We start from the raw sequence: 24,013 nt of genomic DNA, 5'->3' as shown, positions 1-24,013 counted from the left end.
AAGAATGCATAACATGCCATTGTCTTGCCATGCGTATCTCTCCTTACGGCTGCTGAGTATGCGGGGAAATGCATAAGGGAATTGACATAACATAGGACATTTCCATAATTACACAATGATCAATTGTACATTGGCCTGTTCTAAAACCAGCTTCTTGGGGGTTGTTCACTCATCCAACTTCCTCATTTTATTTACTTCATTTATCCCCAGCCTTTCTCCCCACTGGGGACCCAAAGTGCTTATATTATTCTCTCCTGTTTTATCCACACAACAACCCTGTAAGGTAGGTTAAACTGAGAGTGTGTAACTCTCCCAGATTCACCCAGCAAGTTTCCTTGGCAGAGGAGGAATTGAACCTGGCCCTTCCAGATCCTAGTCTGACATGCTGACCACTATACTACAATAAGTAAAGGTAAAGGTTTCCATTGCTTGAAAGCCAGTCAAATCTGACTCTAGGGGCGGTGCTCATCTCCATTTCCAAGCCGAAGAGCCAGCGCTGTCCGAAGACTTCTCTGTGGTCATGTGGCCTGCATGATTAAACGCCAAGGCGCACGGAGCTGTTACCTTCCCACCAAAGTGGTAACTAATTTATCTACTTGCAGTTTCTTGCTTTTGAACTACAAGGTTGGCAGGAGCTGGGGCCAGAGACAGGAGCTCACTCCATCACGCAGCACTCGGGTCTTGAACTGCCGAACTACAGACCTTCTGGTCTGCAGCTCAGCATCTTAACCTCTGAGCCACCGTGGCCGTTATACTACATTAAACAATGCAGTAAATATAGAAATCTAAATTATATTGTGCCTGATACAGATCCATGTATAATTTAGATGATTTCTTTTATGTGCTGGTAACTGGAAAGTCAAACAAAAGCTGTTTTAGATTCAGGAGTAAATTGTCATGTGTTTTCTTTAATGTAAAGCTTATCAGAATTTTTCTGATTTAAAGTATGTTTAAGTATGGGGAACCTAGCTTTCATTATTTTACTATACCTGTTTTTTATGTCTTGGAGTTAGTATTCTTGACCTCTCCTTATATTTTGACGCTTGTAACGGCCTTCAGCTAAAAGCAGTAAAGATTAACACCCTCCAGAGAAAAAAGCAGGACCTGAGCCAGGGGTTCCCCCCCCCCCTCCAGTAGCTAGCCACTCAACATTCCCTTATTATGTCTGTATTTTGTCGAAGTCAATATACTTTCAATGTATGGACAATAATTGCTTATATTTTAAGCTCTTCTTCATAGTCTGTGTACAGTCCCACTTATGGGTTCTGTACCTGTGTCAAGGCAATTTGGGAATATTTTAGAGCTCTGACCTGAAAAAATGGCACTCACATCCCCTCCCCAGAGAGAGACCATGGCTTCACCATGCATGCTTTGAGGGGGAAGAGGAGCACGTTAGTACTAGATTCTCTTATGAACGCTTTGTTAGAAGCCAGTATACTTTAAATCTATGAACCACTGTTGCATATATTTTTTCCTCTGTTGAGTTGAAGTTTGTTTTTTTTAATGGCTCTTAAAAGTGCATTTGGTTTCTTCTCCAGACTGTTCCTTCACCAGAATTGATCAGCGATCCCAACAATATGACTCTCCTGGTAGATGAGGCCCGTCAGCTAGCTCAGCGGTAAGGCCCATGACATCTTGGTGGGGATTCTATGCTTTCACTCCAGCTATGTCTGTATTGAGGCATTATTAGGTGATACAAGGCTTCCTCTTTTCTGCTCTCCCCCCCCCCCATAATTTTGCTTTCTTCCGCCACCCATACTCTTATCTCCTGCTGTGCCCCCCCGTTAATTGCCCTGCCTGTTACATAGAACCACTGGGTTTATGATCCCCCCCCTCAACCACTGTGCAACCTAACTTTTCATCATCTCCAAACTCTTTCCCTGTGCTCACTCTAGTCTTCTGTCCTTCTGCCCGAAGAAAAAGAAGGCTGTGCTCAGCAAGAGAAAGGATGGCCTCATAATGGAGGAGTCATAGTACCAGGGCTCTTTTTGTAGAAAAAGCCCAGCAGGAACTCATTAGCATAATAGGCCACACCCAACAGCAAGAACTCATTAGCATATTGGGCCACATCCCTGACAGCACAGCTCATTAGCACATTAGGCCGCACTCCCATGTTACCAGAAGTGTGGTTATCCAGCCACACCCACCGTTTGCTTGTTATTCTGTTTACCTTGTTTGTTGTCAAAACCCAGGGCTTTTTTGTAACAGCAACTCCTTTGCATGTTAGGCCACACACCCCTAATGTAGCCAATCCTAATGAGTTTCTGCTGTTGGGTGTGGCCTATTATGCTAATGAGTTCCTGCTGGGCGTGGCCAACTTGGGAGCCAGCCGGAACTCCGTTCCTGTGCGTTCCTGCCCAAAAATAGCCCTGGATAACACATACTCTGCTTCTTGTTGCATTGGGTTCTGATTATATTCAAGTAACAGCGAGCTGCTTCCTGAGGCATTTTTCTTACCAAAATGCACAGTGCACATGTACAAATTGTGCAGATAATGGCGTGTGTGTGTGCATAAAGGCGCCCTGAGCCCTGCTTGGCGGGGAAAGGAGCAGGATAAAAATCAAATAAATAAAGAGCAGGTTTCCCCCCTTTTTTTAAACGCATAGCAAACATTGGTAGATCAAATCCCCACTCATGTTTTATTTCAAGGGGAAAATGCTGTTGAAAGCTCCATGCGCTGCACATGTATTGTGCTCCAGCATATCTCTTCCCAGATATAAAAGGCCTTGTAAGAAGCAACATTGAGAGGTGTGACCCTGCTCTGCAGTGCGGCCTGTTTCTTACCCATGTGCTCCCGTCCACTCAAGTACCATCTACACTCAACTACCTTCATCAGTGTTTCTAGTGATCTAGTTTCAGGAGGCTTGCCGTTTTGGTCTGCTGTAAAAGAGCTAAATTTGAGTTCAGTAGCACCTAGAGACCAGCAGGATTTTGGAGAGCATATACCTTGAAACGTCTGGTCTCTAAGATGCTACTGGACTCAAACCTAGCTCTGCTACTGATCTGATAACATTGTATCAGCTAGTTCTAAACATCAGTCCACCGTTCTCTTCTTCCTTCCCTCCACCCTTCCTACAGCTTGGCAGTCTGTGCACCTTGTTCCCTCTTCGAGCAGTCATTACTTAACAGGAAAGAGAGTTTTCTGCAAGACATTGCGTGGGAATCCTTATCTTAACACTTCCCATAAGTCAGAGCACACCTGCTCACAGAATTTAAATCACTGATGGCCAGTTTTTGACACTGGCAGCTGCAGCATGTGGCACTCCTGGAGAGGAACATAATGCTCCTGGTTGCTTCTCTTGTGTGTCTGTATGCTCCCCAGGTCAATAGATAGGACTATAAATCACAGGATTGCCTGTCTTGTCCTTAGCTTTTTGGCAAGCTTTGCCAGAAAGGGTTCTACAGACTGGCTTTCAATTGGCCTGTATACTCAGGCACAATCCATGCACTGTTCTTTAAACCAGAGAATTAAAGAATACAAGTGGGGGGAATCCCATACCCCCACCCCATCACTGAGCCTGGTGCAGCTCCAGGCCCCACCCCCTGAGCTTGGCTGCTGGGATCCACTTCCACCGCACCTTGGCCCAGAGTAGCTGTCAGTGTGTGCAGATAGTGGATTTGTATATTTTATTTTTGCTTTCACATTTTTCGGCAAACCTGGAGAGTCCCCCACGTTTGCAGGAAAATATGTGTAGTGTCTGCGTGGCCTTGATCAGCAGATTTAGGTATCATAAGAACATAAGAGACGCCAATGTTGGATCAGGCCAAAGGCCCATCCAGTCCAACACTCTGTGTCACACAGTGGCCAGAAATACCAGTGCCATCAGGAGGTCCACCAGTAGGGCCAGGACATTAGAAGCCCTCCCACTTGTTGACCCACCCAAGCACCAAGAAGACAGAGCATCACTTGCCCCAGAGCCCCTATCTATACCTTGTGGCTAATAGCCACTGATGGACCTCTGCTCCATATGCTTATCTAATTTCCTTTTGAAGCTGTCCATGCTTGTAGCCGCCACCACTTCCTGTGGTAGTGAATTCCATGTGTTAATCACTCTTTGGGTGAAGAAGTACTTCCTCTTATCCGTTCTAACCCGACCGCTCAGCAATTTCATGGAGTGCCCACGAGTTCTTATATTGTGAGAAAGGGAGAAAAGTACCTCTTTCTCTACCTGCTCTTTCCCATGCATAATCTTATAAACCTCAATCATGTCACCCCTCAGTCGTCGTTTCTCCAAGCTAAAGAGCCCTAAGCGCTTTGACCTTTCCTCATAGGGAAACTGTTCCAACCCTTTTATCATTTGAGTTGCCCTTTTCTGCACTTTTTCCAAAGCTATAATATCCTTTTTAAGGTGTGGTGCCCAGAACTGCACACAGTATTCCAAATGAGGTCTCACCATTGATTTATATAGGGGCATTATGATATTGGCTGATCTGTTTACAATACCCTTCCTAATAATCCCCAGCATAGCATTGGCCTTCTTTATTGCAGTCACACACTGTCTCGACATTTTCAGTGAGTTATCTACTACAACTCCAAGATCTCTCTCTTGATCTGTCTCTGCCAGTTCAGACCCCATCAATGTGTATTTATATTTAGGATTTTTGGCTCCAATGTGCATCACCTTGCACTTGGCCACATTGAACCCCATTTGCCATGTTGACGCCCACTTGCCCATCTTTGACAGATCCCTTTGGAGTGCCTCACAATCCTCACTGGTTTTCACCACCCTGAACAACTTCGTATCATCCGCAAATTTAGCCACTTCACTGCTTACTCCCAACTCCAAATCATTAATGAACAAGTTAAAAAGCAGTGGACCAAGTACTGATCCCTGTGGTACCCCACTGCTTACCCCCCTCCACTGGGAGAACTGCCCATTTATACTCACTCTCTGTTTTCTATTAATTAGCCAGTTTTTGATCCATAAAAGGACTTGTCCTTTTATCCCATGATTTTTGAGCTTACTTAGGAGCCTTTGATGAGGAACTTTATCAAAAGCTTTCTGGAAGTCAAGGTAAACAATATCTATTGAATCTCCCTTGTCCACATGTTTGTTCACCCCCTCAAAGAACATTAACAGGTTAGTGAGACAAGATCTTCCCTTACAGAACCCATGCTGAGTCTGCCTCAATAGGTTTTGTTCATCTATGTGCCTACTAATTCTTTCCTTAATAATGGTTTCCACCAATTTAACCGGTATCGACGTCAGACTGACTGGCCTGTAATTTCCTGGCTCTCCTCTGAAAGATTACATATTTTTGTAAGGAGATCCACAAGTTCACATTTGAGTTCTTTCAGAACTCTCGGATGTATGCCATCTGGGCCTGGTGATTTATCAGTTTTTGAGTTGTCTATCAGTTTTAGGACCTCCTCTCTCATCACCTCAATCTGACTCAGGTCTTTCAACACCCCTCCCGAAATCAGTGGTTCTGGAGTGGGCAAGCACTTCTCATCTTCCACAGTGAAGACGGAGGCAAAAAATGCATTCAGCTTCTCAGCCATTTCCCTATCATCCTTCAGTACTCCTTTTACCCCTTGGTCATCCAAGGGCCCCACTGCCTCCCTGGCTGGTTTCCTGCTTCTAATGTATTTGAAGAAAGATTTATTGTTGGTATCCACAGATGGGGGCCACATGTCCTTCTTAGATATATAGATTACTGGCCTGGTTCCTACTGCTCCACTGAGCAAAGTTTGAAGCCTTCCTCCAGCTTAAGGAGTCTCCTTCCAGCGTAAGAGACTCTTCCTTGAACACTTAGGTTGAGGGATGTTTTGCGTCACTTAGGCTGAGGGATGTTTTGCTGCCTAAGGGTAGGATGCATGCTAGTCTGTTCAAAAGCAATGCCTTGCGTTTAGACCACCACTAAGGGTGCTTGGAAGGGAAATTGTTTCTTGATAGCTTACTTTCCTCTTCTAATATTATTGCTGCAGGCACAAGCAAGAAGCTGATGACATTGTGCGCGTAGCCAAAGAAGCGAATGATACATCAGCACAAGCATATAAACTGCTCTTGGATACACTGGCAGGAGAGAATCAAACAGCAAATGACATCGGTGACCTTAACAGAAAGTAAGTCTGGTATGGAGGGTGTAGAGGTGATGATGCAATAGCATTCAGAGAACTCTTTGGTTTTACTTGTATTGTCTTTTAATTTGCCCATTTTAGTTCACATTATTATTTATTTAATAGATTTCTAGCTTACACCCTCCAGAGCGTGCCTGAGGCAGCTGACGGGCTTAAACTTTATTACTTGTTCCTTTTTAGGTGTGCATCTGTAAAACAATTAAATTCAAATTCAGTAGATTAAAGTAGTCATCGGTAGTGTTTTTAAACCAGCAAACAATAAAACGAGTGTGAAAAAGGTAAAGAACAGGATAAAAAGAGATATTCAATTAAAAGCCTTCATGAGTTATTTTGGCCTGGCAGTTATTAAACAAAACATCTGTAGCAGAATTATTTATTTTTCTTAGTTGCTCCCTCTCCCGGAAAGCTGTAAAGCCAGCACACAGCATGTCAATTTACAATAAAATCAGAAACATTAATCAGAAACAGACATACATAGGGGTGTGCAAAAAAAATTTCAATTCAGGTCTGTTGGACCTGAAAAATATCAGTATTCTTGAATAGTCCTAAGTACCAGTATCAATATTTTATTGATATTCGGGTAAATATTCAGGAAACACGAATTTATTCGGCTCTGTTATACCCTATGGGACTGTCCCCGTAGGGTATGATGGAGAATTTCACTCACCAAGGCAGCACAACTTGGCAAGTTCAGAAGGCATTTAAAGTTTAACTATAACTAATGGTACCAAAATGGCAGCCAGATCTTGACCCTTCATCATCAGCGTTTACAAAAAATACTTCCTAAGACTATGAACAAGCTTGCAAAAAAAAAAAAAAAAGAGCTGAAGAATATGTCTCTTTAAGGGTGAAAATCTGTTTTGCTGTTTCATAGTGTGTGCACCCTTGTGGATATCACTCTAATACAGATGGGAGCAGGATCTCCCTACCAGATGTGAAGGGGCACAAAGGAAAAACGTAGGAGAAGGCAGTTCCTAAGGCACAAAGATGCCCAGACTAATCAGGACTTTAGAGGATTAGTACTGGTACATTTTCATTGCTCCCCAGAAGTTGTAATATAGCAATTCAGGAAGTATAAAAAATTCATATTCAAAGGCATAGTATTACAGGACATTTAATAAGAGTTCACGTGTATAGATCATTCTGACACTGTTCAAAGAATTTCACGTACATTCTCATTGTAATCTTCACAGCATGGTAGGTTAGTATTATTCTCATATTGTAGTGGGACGGCGAGGCATGCTGAAAGAGAAAATGATTCGCGTGTGACTGCTTGGCAAATACATGGCAGTAGCAAGGTTTGAACCAGGGGTTTGTAATTCAGAAACTCTGTCTTCCAACCACTGTATTACACTGTAGCAGACGTTATTTATTTTCATTTCAGTACATTTTCATCCCACCCTTCTTCCAAGGAGTGTAGGATGGCCTACATATTGGTCTCCTTTCCTCCATCTTACCCTCATTTTATTCTGTTGAATTATGTTAGGCTGAGAGTCCATGACTGGCCAAAGGTCAACCAGCAAGCTTTATAGCAGAGCAGGGATTTGAACCTCGGGCTCCCAGGTCCTAGTCCAACACTTTAAGAACTCCATCAAGCTGGCTCAGAAACATTTGACATACAGGATCCATCAGTAAAAAGTTCTTTTCAGCCAAGAGACTTGTGACGGCTGAACGTTTATTTTTCTGCATGCATCTGAAAATGTTATGTATGAGATGGCTAAACTTACTATGATCAGAGAAAAGACGTTATCTACACTTATTTGCTAACTGGAAACCCCTTCTAGACTTTTTACATGAAACGGAAAAAAGTGAACTGATTTATTTATTTGATGACTGGGGGGGGGGAGTCGATAATAGAAGAAAGAGAACCTTATTTTTGTAATTATAGAGTACGTTTTAAGTTTGTAACATGTATTTGTCGTGGGGAAAAAATCAAAAGTCACTTCTTCATATTTATAGTTTTTCTCTATAGTTCCTTATTCCTTTACTAGTTTCTATTTCTGTTCTTGCTAGTTTTTTATCATTTGCAATAAAAATCATGTCCAAAAAAATGTAATCTTTGAATGTGACAAATGATGTCTTTAGCTATGAACACAATAGCTTCACAACAGCAAACCGAGGCTGCAGGATGAAAAACGGAGAGGATTAAAACAAACTGATGCTAGAATGGTAGAAAGCCCAGAACACAGAAAGCTTTAATTGGGTGCTGAAAAGTCTAAAGTGTATTTAGCATTCTCAGGATTTGAAACTGGGATGTTTCTCACCCACGGTGAGACCAGTGAGCCAGATTGGTGGGATTCATTCTCTCTCTCTCTCTCTCTCTCTCTCTCTCTCTCTTTTCTCTCAGGTATAATCAAGCAAAGGATATTTCCCGAGATCTGGAAAGGCAGGCAAACAAGGTCCATGCCGAAGCAGAGGAAGCCGGAAACAAAGCTCTGCAGATCTATGCTAATCTCACCAGCCTACCAGTTGTGGATACAGAAGGCCTAGAGGTGTGTTGAGTTAGGCAATCTTGAAGAGCATATTAAGGCATTGTGGCCGTGGAAGCCTTAAAATGACAGTGGATTGGATCTTGCCTAAAATTGCTACAGGCAGACGGATTTCCTCCTCCTTTCTCCTGTTGCAGCCTCTCAGAATGCTGCCCCCATACAGGAGAACCCCAGGAATAGAAGGGGGGAGGGAGTGGGGAATTAGTGAAAATCATCCTTCCCCCTTCAGCCTGTGGAACTTTTAGGCAGGTTCCCAGCTTGTACAATGGTAGTAACATTTTGTACCTAATCGCAGGGGTAATGGTTCAAGCTCTCAGCTCTAGCTATGGGGTAATTATCTGAAAGCTTCATAATGCAGCTGTTTTTACAAACCTAAATAGGCAGGATTAAAAGGAAAGGAAGCGTTTTCTTTTCTGGTAAGTTCATCCCTGTACCTAAAATACTTAAATGTTTTCCAAAAGCATTTGAAAATATGAAAAGGCTGTGATTCTTTAATCACAAGGGCAGAATCTAAGTTCCTTGCTGGGGAGCTTGCTGTATCTCTCGGTGATTGTCTTCTGGTAACCTAGTCTGGTATCCAGAGATGCAGAGAACCACGGGAAAAGTAGTTCCAGTAATTATGGACATCTCTGGGTACTGCTGTGCCTGCTCATGTCAACATCCCAGAACCAACAGAGACTCTACTGCAATACCTGGTGTGATGCAGTAAGTTAGGGAAAAGGAAGTAGCTTGTACCGTGAAATGCAGTAGGGGTCCAGTCCACTCCTGACCCAAGTTGGAAGTTAAACAAAGTAATGTGGCTCCCCTGAGTTATGTCCAGAGCAACTGGGGGGGTGGGAGTGGATTCTGCCCACCATATAAGCATTTCCAAGATGTTCTGCACATAGCATAATAAGTGGCTATCCTGCCTCCTGGTCTGCCGAAGCACTGGTATTCAAACTGTCCTGACCCCTGGGACCCACCTTGAATCCCCAGGCGGCAGCATGTGACCCACTGAGTTTGCAAGCATGTCACAGGAAGTAATGTGACACCACACTCACCTGACATTAGAGTCATGTGGTGGGAAAAGATGTGTGTTTACTCAGAAGGAATCCTCCCCACCAATAAGTGCCTTAGCCTCTCTGTCCTCATCTTCTCAGCTTGCATGAAAAAAGAGGCAGGATGTTGCTCCTTAAATGTGTGCACTGGCATTTAAAAAGGCGACCGTACAGCCTTCTGCAACCCAGCATGTTGGGCTCCATGACTTAGACTGAAGGACTTGACCCCTGGGTTGAAGACCACTGCTCTGAAGGGTGTACTGATCCAGGTTGTCCAATAGTATGTTAAGTTTCTAATTTCTTCTCCTTAAAAATGTAGCAGTGCAATCTTCCATAATCACAGTTGGTTTTTTTCCTGTTCTTTTTTTTCCCTTTTCTTATCCTGGCATGTGCAGAAAGAGGCAAAGAAGATCAAGGAGGAAGCCAAAGACTTAGATCAGCTAATTAACAGGAAGCTAAAGAATTACGAGGATCTTATCGAAGACATGAAAGGGAAAGAACTGGAAGTGAAAAATCTTTTGGAGAAAGGGAAGACTGAACAGCAGGTCAGTTGCCTCACTGACAAACCCGTAAAATATGCAATAGGCAGGGAGATATGTTTAACTGTTCTTACATTTCTGACAACTGGTTAACTCTGCAGAAGTGTGGGGGCCAGATGTTCAGAAAGCTTCAGCCGTGTTCTTGAAGATTTATGTCTGCTGAGGAGCCTTCTTTGCCTGCTTTGGAAGGCCAATTTTAGGTTTGGGGGGGCGAGAACTGGGTTAGGCTGTGAGATACAGGATAAATGACTAGGTGGTGGCTATGTGAAGAGGAAGGGCAGGGCTGAAAGGAGATGAAAGGGAGAAACTATGAAATGGAGATGGAAGCGCTGTGGCTTGGGGACAAGAGCACCTGCTTTGCATACAGAAGGTCCCAGATTCTATCTCCAGTTAAAAGGCTTAGGTAGTTGGTAATGTAAAAGACCTCAGCATGAGATCTGAGAGAGTCATTGTTTCCAGTCCGATTACACAGTATTGACTTTGATTAACCAGTGGTCTGATCAGGGCTATTTTTGGGCAGGAACACACAGGAACGGAGTTCCGGCTGGCTCCCAAGTTGGCCACGCCCAGCAGGAACTCATTAGCATAATAGGCCACACCCAACAGCAGAAACTCATTAGGATTGGCCACATTAGGGGTGTGTGGCCTAACATGCAAAGGAGTTCCTGCTACAAAAAAAGCCCTGTGTTTGGACAACAAACAAGGTAAACAGAATAACAAGCAGAATAACCACACTTCTGGTAACATGGGGGTGCAGCCTAATGTGCTAATGAGCTGTGCTGTCAGGGGTGTGGCCTGATATGCTAATGAGTTTCTGCTGTTGGGTGTGGCCTATTATGCTAATGAGTTCCTGCTGGGCTTTTTCTACAAAAAAGAGCCCTGAATCCAGTATAAGGCAGCTGTAAGGTGAGTCGAGTGTTTGAAGAAAAGCTGTGTCACTATCTCCTTTAGTGGGGGGAAGTATTTGATACTGAGATTACGAGGAGGGGGTTTTCTTCCTGAGGACAATCACTTGGTTTTTCTGCACTCCTTTCTTTACCAGTGCTGGGAAAGCTTTGTCATCTCTCCACCTCAACCTGAGCCACTCGGAGTGGGGAGCTGGCAGAACTTTGGAGACACATCATAAAATGATCTCTTGGACTATCAGAAGGAGGATCTCTTGGACTATCAGAAGGATCTCCTTTTATAAGCAAATGGGGTGCTGGGCTGTGTTACATTTTGGTGTGATAGGTGGACATGCATGCCCTGTTACTCCAGTGGGCTGCTGCAACTGGATAGTACAAGTGTATCATAGGTGTACACAGTGTATGTCCCAAGCTTTGAGCCCCTTTCAAGAAGCATTGTAACACCTGCCTTTGGGGGCTTTTATAACTGTCACTGCATTTTATATTTTATATATATTTATTTATTTTTTCACATTTGTATCCCGCCCTCCCCAGTGGGCTCAGGGCGGCTCACAAGGGCAAGGTGATTCACCATGCCATAATTAAAAACATATAAAACGTCATAAAAACATCCGACGCTTAAAACAACGGTGCTCGATCAATTGCTGATCTCATACATCCAAGATGGAATCAACACAGTTCCAGGTGGTACTCCCATGATATTTATGCCCAGTGGAAGCGGCTTATTGGATCTTCCTTACATTGTCCAGGTTCTTCCTCAGGGCCTCGTCGGTGCATCTTTTAAGGCACCATGACGGTGGTGGAATAGTGGGGGGGGGGGCGGCTTCTACTCAAAAGCCTGGCGGAAGAGCTCCGTCTTGCAGGCCCCGCGGAACTGCATAAGGTCCCGCAGGGCCCGGATCTCCCCCGGGAGCTCATTCCACCAGGTAGGAGCCGCCACCGAAAAAGCCCTGAATTACATTCAGTCCAGCTTTGTTTTGCTTTTAGTACCTGCGCCTATGCCTTAGCCTGCCTGTTTGCAGTAAATCTGGATAAGCTTTGCAGTTTTGAGAACTGGAGTGTGGCTAGACGTACACATTGGTGGAAAGGAAAAGGAGCATACACTAACGTGCCATGTGTTTGCTTAGACTGCTGATCAGCTGCTGGCTCGAGCAGATGCCGCCAAAGCTCTGGCCGAAGAAGCTGCCAAGAAAGGGAACAACACACTCCAGGAGGCCAGAGACATTCTTGGCAATCTGAAAGGTAGGTGGTGGGGCTTCCTGTTGAGTCCTCCTGCAGCATGACATGCTGGAGATTAGCAGGAAAGGTATTGGAAATAGAACAGCCAATATTGGTGTGCCCCCGTGTAGATCTGTGGTTTAGTCTCATTTATAATATTGCGTGCCATTCTGGTTGCCATATCTCTTGAAGGACATTGCAGAGCTGGAAAAAGTGCAGAAGAGGGCAACCAAGATGATTATGGGTTTGGAGAACCATTCCTATGAGAAAAGGCTGAAGAGTCTGGGACTTCTCAGTTTAGAGAAGAGACAACTGGGGTGGGAGGTGGGGGGCATGAATGAGGTTTATAAAATTTTGCATGGAGCAGAGCGAGTGGACAGAGAGAGAACTTTTTCTCCCTCTCCCCAAATACTAGAATTCAGAATCACTTAGTGAAATTGATGGGTAGTATATTCAAGGGGGGACAAAAGGAAATTTGTCTTTACACAACAAGTGATTAATATGTTGGATTCACTGCTAAAGGATGTGGTGATGGCCACAGGCATAAACAACTTTAAATGGGGGTTAGACAGATTCATGAAGGATAGGTCTGCCAGTGGCTACTAGCCGCAGTGACTAAAAGGAACCTCCACATTCAGGGGCAATAAACCTCTGAATCCCAGGAGGCAACATCAGAGGAAGGCCTCAGCCTCTATGCCCTGTTCTTGACCCTCCAGAGTAACTGGTTGGCCACTGTGAAACAGGATTCCGGGCTAGATGGCCACTGGTCTGATCCAGCAGGGCTCCTTTTGCATTCATATGTCCTCCCAAAGTTACTGAGGTTTCTCTTTGAGTAGCAATTGAGCTTTTGTTCCATTACTACCAAACCACACTGCTGTGACTCTTCACACAAATATTAGCTTCATGCAAGTTGTATTTTCAGGGCTTTCTGTATATGTGTGGAATTCAGCTGGGGGGGGTACACACTTTGCATACAGAAGGTAGTGGTTTAATCTCCTGGCATGTTCAGTTAGAAGACTTTTGGGTATCGAGGCTGGGGCATTTGTCTTCCAGAGATCTGGCTGCTGCCAGAGTGGACAATACTGGGGTGACTGGGCCAGTGGTGTCATTCTGTGTAAGGCAGCTTCATGTGTTGCATCTTGGCTTGTGTGTGTGTTTCCAGGCAGCTTTATAGCCTTTATGGCTTGTAATGTCCCCAGGGAAAAGATGGCTGACTACAACTTCCTACCTGACCTGATTTTAGATAGATTTTTTTTTTATTTAAGTGGGTCTGCCAGAGCTGAGTGCCAGCAGTTCTCCTTTGTCTGTTGTCCTCCCCTAGTTTAGGACATGGGAGGTGCTTCCCTCTCCATCCACTTGGCAGCAGGTTATAGTTTCAGGAAGAATGAATGACTCCTGGGCCTGGAGGCTCTTCCTACTTTCCTCCTGTCTCTGTTGTGATCAGTCTCAAGTTCTACCTCGTCTGGTCCTCTGATTAAGCAATTGGCTTTTCCCTGCCTGCAGGCAAGGTCTTGCATTTTTTTAAGTGTTCGAGACCTGGGTGCCGCATAATGGAGTGAGCTCCCATCTCTAGTTCCAGCTCCTGCCAACCTAGCAGTTCGAACGCAAGAAATTGCACGAAGATAAATAGGTACCACTTCGATGGGAAGGTAACAGCGTTCTGTGCGCCTTGGTGTTTAGTCATGCCGGCCACATGACCACGGAAACGTCTTCGGACAGCGCTGGCTCTTCGGCTTTGAAACGGAGATGAGCACCGCAACCCTAGAGTCGGATTTGACTGGCTTTCGAGCAAGGGAACCTTTACCTTTACCTTTACACTACATAAAAGATAACACTGCGGACAGCTCTGCTGTTCTACAGCTGCAGAGACAGCCCTAGGAACATCACATCAGCCTCTTAGACATTTCTCCACCTCCTTCCACCCCTTTCTTATTGATCAGGTGAAATACAGGGACTGAGTCACTCTTTCTCTGTGTTTGTGGCTCAGTCTTGCAGCCCTAGCCCTGAAACCAGTCCTCTTCCCAACAGCTCCAACTCCCCTTCCAGGAATCCATGTCTTTTCTTGCAGTTTCCTGCCAGGTTGGGGCATGAGGGGACCATTTCAGAGGCGCCAGAGTGCTCCTATGAACCTGAAGTCCCAGCAGGGAATGCTGGGTCTGTACTCCCCGGCAGCATGGCTTCCCAGTCACCTTCCCCCAAGCTTCCTGGTCTTTGTGGCAAGAGGCAAGAGAGTTGAGCCTTGGATGTGTCTCAAGCTAGAAAGGCCCTTGATCCCTGTCAGGGGAGGGCTGTCACATCCCTCCCTCTCTCAGGTCCAGGAAGCAGAACAATCACACAGCCCACATAACTGAAACTAAACGTGGGTGAGTAGAGACCTAGCACAGAAGGCACAGTTGTTAGATGCTGCAGGGCAAACTCCTCCCCCCTTGCCAGGTGTTAGCCTCGAAGGTGGGTTACTTCTCCCTGAATTAATAAATCTAGATGTCACTGTGGTCTCGCCTGTACCATTTCAAATCGTAAGGGGGGGGATGGGGGTGGGACCCCTCATATGGCTTCCCTGTACTTAGAAAAACAAAAGTCCAGGTGTTCTACAGTAGCCTTCCCCTTGGCATGATATTTCTCTGTGTGGAGGAAACTCAGTCACGAGAGCCTCTGCTTGAAATCTGAAGCTTCTTGTTTGGCCACTGTTGACAACAGGGCACCGGAATAGATGAGCATCCCAGTCTGACCCAGTGTGGCTCTCTTGATCTTCCAGACTTTGACAAGCGTGTCAATGATAACAAAACAGCGGCCGAGGACGCCTTGAAAAAGATCCCTGCCATCACCCAGACCATTGCAGAGGCCAACAATAAGACACGGCAAGCTGAGCTCGCACTGGGCAACGCGGCTGCTGATGCCAGGGAAGCAAAGAACAGAGCTGACGATGCTGAGAAGATTGCCAATTCTGTACAGAAAGTGAGTCAAGCAAGGGGCCTGGGGGTGGGGTATAAAGGTAGAGCACAAGGTTTGTGTACAGAAGATCTCAAGTGGAGTCCCTGGCATTTCCAGGTAGAGGATCTTAAGTGGGGGCAGGGGCGGAGATCTCTGCTGGAGTCCTTGGAGAGCTACTGCCAGCGAGAGCAGGCAATTCCAGTGGTCTGAGGGAGGGAGGAGAGTTTCTGTTCCTTGTGCCCAGTTTACTAACTCGTTCAGCTTTCCCCCCCTGCCAACAGAACGCTGCGACAACGAAGGCCGATGCTGACAAGACCTTCTCGACTGTCACCGACCTGGACAAAGAAATGGATGACATGTTGCAGCAACTGCACGAAGCAGAGGAAGAGCTGAAGAAGAAACAGGACAGTGCAGACCAAGATATGATGATGGCAGGAATGGTAAGACTTTTTTATATAGGTTTCCTCCAATGCAAGTGACGTTGCCTATTTTCTGTGTGGATGTGAAAGACCAGCACTTAGGAGTACATTTATTCCTTTCGAAAAGAAAATGAGCAGTACCAGCCTGTGGATAGCAGTCCCTCATCATTCTGGAACCTTTTTCTTTTATCTTCTTCCCTCCCACCTTTTGTCTTCCTGCCGAAACCGCACAGGATGCCGTGGAGTCTGAGGCCGAGTTAACACGCGTGTGCATTGCTTGTGTTTGGTGATGCCTTCGTGGTCTAACATTGGTGGAAACAGCCATCACAGATCAAACGCCACAGTTGGAAGTTTTTGTAAAAATTTCAAATCAGCTGTACCTTCCAGTTTGGGTGGCCTGTGTGCAAATTGTTGGGCATGCATATTATAACTGGACTCATGCATTTTGCCCTTTGATTCCACAGGCGTCTCAAGCTGCTCAGGAAGCGGAAGACAATGCAAGGAAAGCAAAGAACTCTGTGAACAGCTTGCTCAATATGATTAATGACCTTCTTGGGAAATTAGGTATGTATCCTTTTCTTAGGTTACTAAGTTTCTGTGGAGTTCTGCGCCTTTCAGCCTTATAGCTGCAGTTGTTAGGCTATTGCCTTTCAGTGATCTTTTTCTCTCTCACTGATTAGCAAACCTAGGGCCAACTTATATCTTCCAGTGACTGCCCAGAATTTGGTGGTGTTGACAGTCACACATGGTGATCACACCAAAGAACACAGTGTACTAAAGCCAGAATTGCAAAATGCTAATACTAATAAGCACCACGCTGTAAACAATTAGTGGATATTTGAAATATGCTTTTATGTAAAATGACTGAGTGTGCTGGTTGTTGACTATAACAATAAATTTGATTGAAATATATAAATCTATACCATATAAATCCATACCATCATTACGAGAGTCCAAATGTCGTATGCAATTACAGATTTTATATTTTTATATACACACACATGTTTTTACAAATGATATATGTACATCTCCAGATACATTCTTTTCACCAGCTATTTTCACATACTATAATGTTTTTCACAACTATTTTCACATGTACCACAACAGGAATCTGTTTTCAATAGGTTTCTTCATCAGATGAATGCAAAGTCAAAGGCTGACAAATTGCCTAGATAACTGACACAAAACTCATTATGCACACTGTTCATTGCATGAAAATACCATATGTTACTAGCCAGAGAAACCTCAGCTCAAAGCAGATGCATGAAACCATACAACTCTTGAAGAGTTAATGCCCATACATTGTACTAATCACTGTTCATAAGTAGATATTGTTGTTACATAATGAATCCTCTTATATTGTTTCCCCTGTGAAGGGGGGATGTCTTTTATCTCCCATTTAAAATAGTTAAAGGGCCTTACCTTCACGTTGCACTTAGTCCATAGTCTTATATTAATGCAGTTTATTACATATGTAATTGAAAATCTTATTTTGATGATATTTGTTTATATGATTCAAATAGCAACAAATTGTTTACAGTGTGGGGACTTATTAGCATTTTGCAGTTTTTATACATACATGATCCGTGACAATCACAGGCAAAGGTTGTGAACGTCCAGAAACTTGGAAATAACCTTGGTGAATGCCAAATCACCTTAAATGCAATTAACAACGTTCACTGGTATTTGTCTCAAGTAGTGATAAGAAATGTTTATGGACATTTGTGAACTGGGGGTTATCAGTGACTGTCAGCATTTAGCCAAATTTGGGAAACTGTCAGCAGACTGCATTGGTAAAGCTCTTCCTGAAGGTAGATTAGGAGTGCTGAATGCTTGGATACTCTCTTCACAGTAACAAAAAACTATACTCCCTGTATGTGAGACATTCACCCTACCTTCTTCCCTGACACACTGTTTTTCCGTGTACAGGGACTTTTGCTTTGTGCTTTTTTTTTTGGATGAGTAGTCATACTTTCCACCACTTGCTGAAATTGGACCAGGAAATGCTCAGTACCATTGATGTGAATAAATCACCTTTTAATCCCAAATATTCCTGTAAAGAACAGAAGCTCACTTCTGCATCCTTTGACCTTAGATATGATTATGGAGGAGCTTCAACAAGCAGTTTGCAATATGACCCAGAATGCTGTTTGTGAGTGTGAGGAGATCCAGCATTTTGCTGAGTTAACACAAGCCTCTTCCATGGATCTAAGCGGTTCTTTGGATCCCAGGGCCACACCATCTCCTCCTTCTCCCTCGCCCCCACAGGTTCCATATATTCTAGAACGATCAAGATGCAGAGTCCAGGAGGAAACTCCTTCTTCCCACACCTACCCAGTATCTCTAAATGTACCTTTTAACTTAATATGTATATCCTGCTTTTCTTCCCAGTGTAGACCAAAAGTGGCTTACAGTACAAAGGGGGGGGGGGATACGGCTGTAAAAGGGCAGAAGCCTTCTGGGTGAAGAGCAGGTTCTTCTCTGTCTCTCTGTTTCTCTCTTTCCTCCTCTAAGCTATGACCTTCAGCCTAAGGGCTGAAAGAGAGGAGCTGTTTGTGGGAGTAAATAGCAATCATCACTTTTTCAGGAGAAAGTAAAGTGCTGAGCCTTGGGCATACTGTTGTGGGTGTCCCACCCCGACCAGGGTTGCCATGGGAAGGTGCACCATGTTTAGGTACTGAGATGCTCCACATCTCCCCAAGAGCCTTCTGATATTCATGTCTTTTCCCCCTTGCCCTCATGCCAAGATTCTGCACATTATGTGCACATTAATGGTAAGTTATTAGTGCTAGTTACTTGGTACATGGTTTTCCCCAAATGTTAGTGCCCCCATGGTGACCAAGTGTGCCCTTCTGTAGGCAACAGGTAAGTCTTGGTACATTCCATGGTTTTGTCCCATTGAGCCCAAAAAAGCTAGCTTTACATGTGCACTTATGGTGTCTGAAGAGGCAGTGTATAACGAAGAAAGGTTAGGCCCAATTTGATGCCATCTGCAAACCTGGCCACGTTGCATCTCTGCAAGATCTCACCCCTTTCGTTCCTCCATTGGGAGAGGTATCCATTTGCACCTACTCTTTGCTTCCCATTTAGCTAGTTTCTAATCCCCAAGAGGGACTCATTGTCTTATCCTATAAACTCAGACTGCTGTACATCTGTACCCACCTGGGATGGAGTAAGGATGAAAGCAGTCTTTGCATCTCAGCCATACAACAGCTAATGAGATGGGCCCATGTTGTAGAAGCAGTGAGTGCTCCTAAATGTGTGCTACATACAAAGGTCGACAAGCAAAGGGTTACATAGAAAATGTAGAGAATGGAAAATGAGTTTGTTTATGTTTTTGTATTGCATTGTCAAAAGATATTTCTCTGCAAATATTGTATGTCAAGCCTGTTTTAAAGTGGCCGAAATAAATGTTGAGTAATAGCCAAATCCTCACATTCCTAATATTATTAAACTCCATGGGACATTGTTAAGTGTACGCTTCAGGAAACGTTGAACTGGGTACAGATTTGAAGGTGGGTGGCAGCACCCATATTTAGTTACGTTGTTACAAATTATTTGGATCTCAAGTTAAAATTTTGGAATTAAACAATTTAGGGGAGTTGTTTCCTCTTCTGGTTAGAGCTAATTTTGTAGAGAATGGAAAATGAGTTTGTTTATGTTTTTGTATTGCATTGTCAAAAGATATTTCTCTGCAAATATTGTATGTCAAGCCTGTTTTAAAGTGGCCGAAATAAATGTTGAGTAATAGCCAAATCCTCACATTCCTAATATTTTTAAACTCCATGGGACATTGTTCACAAGTGTACGCTTCAGGAAACTTTGGACTGGGTACAGATTTGAGGGTGGGTGACAGCACCCCTATTTAGTTACGTTGTTACAAATTATTTGTTTCCTCTTCTGGTTAGAGCTAATTTTCATACTAGAGAATGGCAGTAGTGCCAAGGAATGTAATTACCATGCAGTAATTAATCCAGTCTCTTTCCATTCTGCATTGCTTTCTAACTGGAATGCTGTTCTGTCACAAATAAGTATAACTTGATTGAAATGCCCTTCTCATTCTTGTGTGTTGCTTGTTTCGCAGGGGATCTAGAGACTGTGGACTTGAGTAAACTGGAGGAAATTGAACGTACCTTAAATACTGCCCAGAACCAGATGAGGGACAACGATCTGGACAGAAAAGTTTCTGATCTAGAAAAGGCAGCTGAGAAGCAGGCCAGCGCTATTGCAGAATATAACAGGGACATTGAGACTATCGAAAAAGACATTGCTAATCTAGAGGACATCAAGAAGACCTTGCCAACAGGCTGCTTTAACACCCCGTCCATTGAGAAACCCTAAGGGTGTGCTAAGGGCAGGGGGGCATCCCCTTGGTGACTGGTGGAGCAGTTATTTGGCCGTGGAGTGCCTTAATTCTTAAAATTATCTTCTTCAGGACCACCACATTTCCCAGTACAACTCTCAGTTGTTGTTTCCCAGTTCAAGATTGGGGTGGGGCGAGGAAGCAAACTTCTGAATGAAAATCAAATTTAAGAATCGGTCCTCGGGGCATCAAAAGGGCTTTGAGACAACTATGTCCAGGTTTTCCTGCTTGAACACACTCCACTTGATCTCTCTTTCTCAGAAACACTCCCCTTTTAATTTACACAATGATGTGAAATATTCTGGACTGTTGTACTGAACTGTAGAAGTGGCCATGGGAAATGGTGTACAACGGGGGTCACAAACAAACTTTTTTTCCCTTCATTCTTAATTTCCTGTATCTCCCTCACCCCTTTCTACCCCCACTAATTCTGTGTTCTTTTTTTCTATGAAGGAAAAGGTTTTGGCTACCAAAGTGTTCAATACTAATGGCCAGTATAGCCACACTTTGTAAGAAGCAGCAATGGCCTTCACAACAGCCACACATTAAAAACAAAGAGAAGTAAAAAGCCAGCTATATATATATATAAGTAATTGGCCAATAAAATTATCATTTTTGGTAGCCAGTTGCCATTTTTTTAGAACCTTTCTAACGTGCAATATGTATATCCCATTCCTGAGACACAGCTTCTCAGAAACAACTTTTGGGGAGTCAAGGGGGAGGCGTTGTGCAGTAGGTCTCCACGGTGCTATATCTTAGCCTTTGGCCTGTGAGAGCAAAGGCCAAAGTTCCTCAACATGGGAAGATTTGCTTGTGAACAGGATTATTCCTGTCACCGGCCAGTCACTAGGAATCTATTATAGTCCAGGGACAACTGGATTAACATTAACAGATTTTCTCTTCAAATCATATCTATTATTTTTAAAGAAATCAGCCATCCAGTGAGAACTTTAGTTTCTAGACTGCCTGTGAACTTTGAAGTCAACATAATCTTCTAAGTGTAGAAAACGGGCCAAGAAGTCTTTCCAGTCCTCTGTTCCCTGGAAGTTGGCTGGTGTTTTGTAACCATGGCAGGCTTATCTTTTTGTCTGATGGGAGAGAAATTCTAAAATACAGCTGGTCCAGTTTTTCTGGGAAAAGGATACCAGGCCTAATTCTAAGGATTAACAATTCCCTAGATTTTGCAGTATTTACGAATCTGAACTGTTTTGCTGCTCAGCGTGAATTTCTGCCTTCCTCTTGGTTCTCTTCCTCCCCCACTTTCCACATTAGCTTATCTTCCAAGTAGGGAGAAGACAGCTCTGTTCTTTCTCCTCACCCATTTTAGTCATTAACTGGAGGAAATGATCTGCCTCTGGTTTCTTCTTTAGTATGATCTGATGCTTCCACCCCACCCCCCTGTCTTTTTTGAGATCCGTGTATACCTGCCCTTAAAACACTATGCAACTTTGTACGTTTGCGTAGAGGGGAAGAAATTTATTATCTGACACACACACTGGTGCTATTAATTATTTCAAATTTATATTTTTGTGTGAATGTGGGTATTTTTTGTGTTTTTTTTTTTAATCATGATTATAGTGTGAGGAAAAGTCTATTCCCTTCCCCTAATTCCTCCATGTAAATAGGCTTGGTTTTGTTTCTAGAGTGGCACTGTTCTCCTCTATGCTCTCTCTTAACCATCACAGTACATGCACTCTGTCCTTATTATTCCGGGGGTGGGTGGGTGTTCAGGTATTTTCCCTACTCAGCCTCCTTACTACTTTGCACACTCAGGTGTTGGCAGTTAACAGTACTGTGTGGTGTTAACATTGGCCTATTTCCTTGTGTACTGAGGCAAGGTACCAATCGTCTGTGTCTTCTTTGTAAAGCCAGCATGGATGCCCAGAAGATTCAGAGGGCATTCAGTTGTGTCGAACTAACACTCACTGGGCCTTTTCACTCGATATTTTGCATTCCAGGATTCTACCTGAGATGTGATCAGGGACAAAGCTGCAGGCTTATGTGGTCTTTTCCTTCACTGTGAGTGGAAGTGAGCTTGTAAAAAAGAGATCCTGCATTCAGATTTCAGGTTTTCTCCAGTTCACTTCCTACCTTTCCACCTGTGATGAGGGGAACAGTGGAAAGTGCATACAAGCCTGAAGCCCGTTTGCAACATAATCCTGAGGGGCAAAGTATTGCCTGCATAGGCCCTCTGTCTCTGGTTTACAAAGGTTGGCTTGGATCCACTGGCGTGTTTGGGAATACAGAAGGGTTTCCAGCTGTGGCATGTGATTTTCTCACTTACCCCTCCCCTGTAGCTTAAAATGTTCCCCAAATGTTGTTCCTGGAGGACAGGGAACCCCCCAACAGCAACATTTTGGATGACAATGGGAAGGTGAAGGCAAAACTCTTTCCATCTGCAGAAACATTCCAAGGGATCCAAGCCATTATGTTTTAACAGGTTTAATTTTAGGAATTATGGACTTTTTGCTGGGCTTGTGAGGCAACTGTAGTTCTCACTGTGACTATAAACCTGTGACTGAGCGGTACTGCTTTAAGACTGACATGATTTGAACCCGTGTGACGTGGTGGTTAGAGTGTTGGATTAGTACTGAAGCCTGGATGGAAATCCCCACTTAGCTATGTAATTCACTGCGTGACCTTGAGGCCATTCACAGTGTCAGCCAAACCTACCTCACAGGGTTGTTGTGAGGATAAAATGCAAAGGTGGAGAATTAGCTATGATGCCCAGAGGTTCTTGGAGATAATGGAAGGATAAAAATTCTGAGGGAAATGCTCCATCACATGCACAAAAAATACCTTTCACAGAAATGCCCTCCATGGAAAAGTAGATGCCAAGCACAAAGATTTTTACTTCGTCTTCTTGACCTGCTTAATTTTCCTGATAAGGGAGGAGCAATCAGTTCTGTGAGCCCCCCTGCGCAGTCTCAAGCAATACAGCCCAGACACAGGTTTTCGCACCTCAATAAATCAGGCTGTTACTACAGGCCCAGTACCTAAGTCTGTTGTTGCAAAACAGTGGCCTTTTCTGCCTGTACTGTTGTGTGTGGGGAGGTTCCATTTTTGGTCACTGAAGACTACCGCATTTCTGGGGCCAGGGGAGTGATATGGGTCTGATCTTTCTCTCCTTCCTTTAACCCAAATGACTTTTCAACAGTTTACATGAAAATAGCCTTCCTGCATACAACCCTGAAGCCATTTCCTGGAAATGACCTTTCATTGCGACGAATCACACTCGACACTTCAGTATTTTTCGTCTGGCTGAACCAGTCAGATGGCTGCATTCTAACTGTATCGCCTCTCCATCATAGACGAGGGATGATGATAACACTAGCTTTTTGCCTGCTTTCCAGCCTTAAGGTTCCCTACCTTTCTTAGTATTTTCCCTTCTTTTTTCTGGAAAACTGGTTTTAACAGATTTTTTTTATTTTTAAATAAATAAAAGACCTTTATAAGAATCCTCTTAATTACAAGTACTGCGTTAACAGCCATGATCGCATTTGTTAGAGGTCCAAGTTATTTCTTTTACGTAACAAAAAAAAAATGACACAACTGCTGCTCACAGAAACACACACCCAGGTGCTACAGCAGACACCCATCTGAAGAGTTCCCCTCACTTTACTTTTATTTTTGACTGTGAGCACCTCCATATGTGCCTTTACTCCCTTTATTTTTTGCCTTAAATCTGTGGTCTTGCTGTCCGGGGGCAGTGAACGGCAACAACAAATGCAACACTTGGCAGTTTTTATGTATAAAACAGTATTTCTTATTTATAATAAAGTCTGGATATTTGTAACCCCTTATAATGCTGGTTTGTTGAGAGTTTACTGGGACGGGGGAGATCAGTTATTGACACCCTCCGTTCATGTGAACTGCTTCTTCAAGGCCAGAGATCCCTGGCCTAGTTGATCTTGAGAGAACATCTGGAGTTTTGAGAGATGAATGGATGCCACCACAAAATGGTAGGATTGTGTGGAAGTAAACTCTGTCTCTCCCCCCCCCCCATTTGTCTTCCACAACTAAAATTTCC

General features: G+C 43.9%; 1 protein-coding gene across 1 annotated transcript in view; it reads left to right on the top strand.

Moving 5' to 3' along the window:
* LAMC1 (laminin subunit gamma 1) overlaps window positions 1-23,778 on the top strand; it is a 161,300-nt gene extending 137,522 nt beyond the window's left edge. The window contains exons 20-28 of the mRNA XM_015423874.1: window positions 1,539-1,618; window positions 5,930-6,067; window positions 8,430-8,574; window positions 10,004-10,153; window positions 12,180-12,294; window positions 15,026-15,225; window positions 15,483-15,641; window positions 16,085-16,184; window positions 19,705-23,778. Of these exons, the coding sequence (XP_015279360.1) occupies window positions 1,539-1,618; window positions 5,930-6,067; window positions 8,430-8,574; window positions 10,004-10,153; window positions 12,180-12,294; window positions 15,026-15,225; window positions 15,483-15,641; window positions 16,085-16,184; window positions 19,705-19,961 (1,344 nt within the window). The 3' untranslated portion in view covers window positions 19,962-23,778. The remainder of the gene's footprint in view (window positions 1-1,538; window positions 1,619-5,929; window positions 6,068-8,429; window positions 8,575-10,003; window positions 10,154-12,179; window positions 12,295-15,025; window positions 15,226-15,482; window positions 15,642-16,084; window positions 16,185-19,704) is intronic.
* Window positions 23,779-24,013: the final 235 nt, after the last annotated feature.

The sequence above is a fragment of the Gekko japonicus genome, unplaced genomic scaffold (genome assembly GCF_001447785.1).
Source record: "Gekko japonicus isolate JY-2015 unplaced genomic scaffold, Gekko_japonicus_V1.1 scaffold281, whole genome shotgun sequence".
NCBI lineage: Eukaryota > Metazoa > Chordata > Lepidosauria > Squamata > Gekkonidae > Gekko > Gekko japonicus.
This window is presented reverse-complemented; position numbering and strand designations above follow the sequence as displayed.